This window comes from Papilio xuthus, unplaced genomic scaffold, assembly GCF_000836235.2.
Source record: "Papilio xuthus unplaced genomic scaffold, Pxut_1.1 DF825017.1, whole genome shotgun sequence".
Classification (NCBI taxonomy): Eukaryota; Metazoa; Arthropoda; class Insecta; order Lepidoptera; family Papilionidae; genus Papilio; species Papilio xuthus.
The window spans coordinates 6,221,784-6,224,974 of NW_013533632.1; the positions used below are offsets into that span (position 1 = coordinate 6,221,784).

At 31.0% G+C, this 3,191-nt stretch overlaps 1 protein-coding gene across 2 annotated transcripts in view; it reads left to right on the top strand.

The window, feature by feature from the left end:
* Positions 1–3,191, top strand: part of Nost (Nostrin) — a 41,214-nt gene that overhangs the window by 26,726 nt on the left and 11,297 nt on the right. For both annotated transcript variants that reach the window (XM_013324034.1, XM_013324033.1), the window contains exon 2: positions 2,439–2,646. In XM_013324034.1, coding sequence (XP_013179488.1) covers positions 2,527–2,646 — 120 coding nt within the window. In that variant the 5' untranslated portion in view covers positions 2,439–2,526. The remainder of the gene's footprint in view (positions 1–2,438; positions 2,647–3,191) is intronic.

Here is a 3,191-nt window from a genome sequence, read left to right on the forward strand (position 1 = left end):
AGTCCGTTTCTCTATAGTCAAAGCGGTTAGCCCAACGGTCTAACTTTGGTTATGTAACGGCTGCCCAGAGCGGCCATGCAAATCTTCGAAGTGTTTCAACATTGCATTAAATGTCAGTACCTACTTTATGTAATTGTTATTAGAACAAACAGTTTGCGAGTTATAACAACATTAATAAACGTGTTACTATTCTGACCTATTGAATAAATAAAACACGTACCCTTGACCTGTATGGTCACACATTTTTAAAAATTTTACATCAGTTACGCGATGCATTTGTAGCTTTAAATGTCATTTACATGGAGTTTATTATTATTTAATTAATGTTTCATTTGTTATTATAATGAGATAATATTCAAAATACGTTAAAATACAGTTTCAATGTTAATCCTCGAAGAACCTGTGCTAAAATGTATTGCTATCGAGAAAATATGAAACTATTTTCTTTGACATTATAAAGTGATGGAATAAAGATCGAAGCGCTTCCAATCTAGGATTTTTATATCCTTGGTTAAACGTGACAATAAGAGAGTTAGGGTTTACTTGTGAAAATGATTGCTGTCCAAATAGCAAGTGCATAATAGGTTCATCACGATGCCTCTGCGCGTATTTGCAGATTTCATAAACATGACGTCAAATGTTTTTTCTGTTTGCAGTTTTCTAAACGGTTAAAATCAATATTTAGTCCTTGAGATCGATTCGATTTTTATTATTACTTTTACCCCATGCTCATAAATTATATTATTCGATTCCACACAAATTCGAAGCAAATGAATTAAAAATGTTAAGAGATTTCCTTCTAAGACAAGTCTGTCTTCAAATTCAATTTACTTTTATAATAAGTCTCGTACAAGATTCATTTTAAATTGTTGGTGACTGTTTAAATTCAATACGCGAACTTAATCCATTGCTTACACAAATTTGAACTAAAAAAAATGATTAGGTGACGAAGAGAAATCAGATTAAATATTAAACTCATTAGTATAAGTCGTCAAGAATCGAACCAGCGACCAATCACGTCAAAACTGGGGCGCCATAACCACTGAGCTGTTTATTAAAATCTAGCCATAATAAAAGAATTCTAGTCTCATTTGTCCAAGAATGTAAAACTTGATATAATTATTGTCAATTATATCTTACGATTTTGTGTCACGTCTAAAAGTAATCAAGTAAAGCCCTTGAATGGTATGCCGCGTTGTTCGATTTATTTTTAGCTAACGCCAAACCGGTTTTACTCAATAAATAGTAATTTTTGAATAGACATTAAGATTCTAGAGTTATTTTATTGTAATAAACTTGTAAATGAATATGTAGAACATATGACTGTAAGTAGGTACCATAGTAAAAGTTATGAGGGTGTTGAAAGTTAAAATCGCTTCAAGCAAATAATAGTTTGGTCGTAGTCGCCTTGATAGGGAATTACTAATCATACGCCAAATTATATAGTGTAATAATAATACACTGTTTTGTAGTGTTCAGGAAATAATTACTTGTTGATTAAAATTGTTATTCCATGTACCATAAATATAGGAGGAAAAAAATGATTTATAAGAAACCATTCTGTTATTCGTTCGATTTAGTTAGTCTATTTTGATCACATTCGGTTATTAATATGCTTCGCGTTAGATTCAAAGTTACTTTTAATACTTGTTTTATAATATAGCCAAAAAAGGACTTGACAGACCAACGCACGAACTATATAGTGATCCTATAAGAGTTCCGTTTTTTCTATAAGGTACGGAACCCTAATAATGAGTAAAAACTTCTTCGTATATTAAGATTTATATGACAGATATTTTGATAATAGATTTGTATCTCAAATAGCTATTTGGTTCTTAAAAGGTGGATTCATAGTCCCAATATGGAATAACTGTGTGCTGTGTGTTTTACTGTTTATAACATTTCTTACAAACATTATGCTATTTTACATCAGCCTTATCACATATAACATCACAGTTTCAAAAGTTGCTTCCGCGTAGTTCTAATGCTCTAATTTCTAACACCAATGTCTAGATAACTGATGATGACTAAGATGTAGTTACTCATCACAGTCGGAAGTATGACGAATATTTCTCATTGGTTAGTTCATCACAGCAATGTTTTGACTTTTGACTTGTTTCAGTTTTAACGAAAGGTATTATTGTCTTTTCAAATACGTATTAACACCACTGTAATTGTTTATATTCATAATTGGCTTTTGTTAATTTAATAGGTGATAATTTCAAGGACAATTACCTAATATTTATATAGAAACTACGTCATTTTAATACCTATTTAATTTATAGTGCGTAGTGCGAACCTATATGAAATTACTTAGAAGCGTACATTTTTATAAATACTCTCTAAGAATAGACATACACTGTGATAAAAGTACGTTAAATATCATTACGATTAACATTAATTTGATTCTTTTATAACTGTTTTTTTTTTTGTTTCAGAACATTTAGTGGTAGCAGCAAAGAGAACAGCAACATCGGTAATGCCACAGCTTCTAATAAAGGAGAGAAAGATGGTTCAGCTGCTGCAATGAATCGGGAAAACGTTTCCACAAAGATCGCGGCTGGCATGGACCGATGGCAGAATACATTTGAAGAAATGATACATCTACGCTCATCTAATAACCAAGCCTTTAAAGACAACTATTGGGTGAGTTTGAATAACTATATTTATATAGAAACTAGTAACATTTAGTTGTAATAACCGACATACTAAACAGTTTTCTGGTATTAAGACGTACACTAACCTTTGGTTTCTGAGACTAAAATATCTTCATAAAACATATTGTCATCCCTATTTGTCAAAACAGAGATATTTTAAACGGAGATTTTGGTCGCAGAAACCTACGGTAAGATGAACCGAACCTTAAACTGATGTCGTATCGTGAGTTTTACTGAACGTATACTGTCAACATCTGTTCACACTATAATTACATATGTAGTAAGAATTTGAATTAATTTATAGCCACGGTTTATCGTTCACGTACGTTAAATAGAGTACATATTGTAGAAACATTTTACTTACTATATTTTCCATACGAAACATGTTTAAAAACAGTAGATAGTAGATACGATAAAAATGTTTAGTCACAAAGTGTGACGGTCATATCAAAAGCTATTCGAATATTTGCCAACAATACCATTGTTTTAATATAACAATGTTGTTGAAATAAAACAATGAATTGACTACATTGA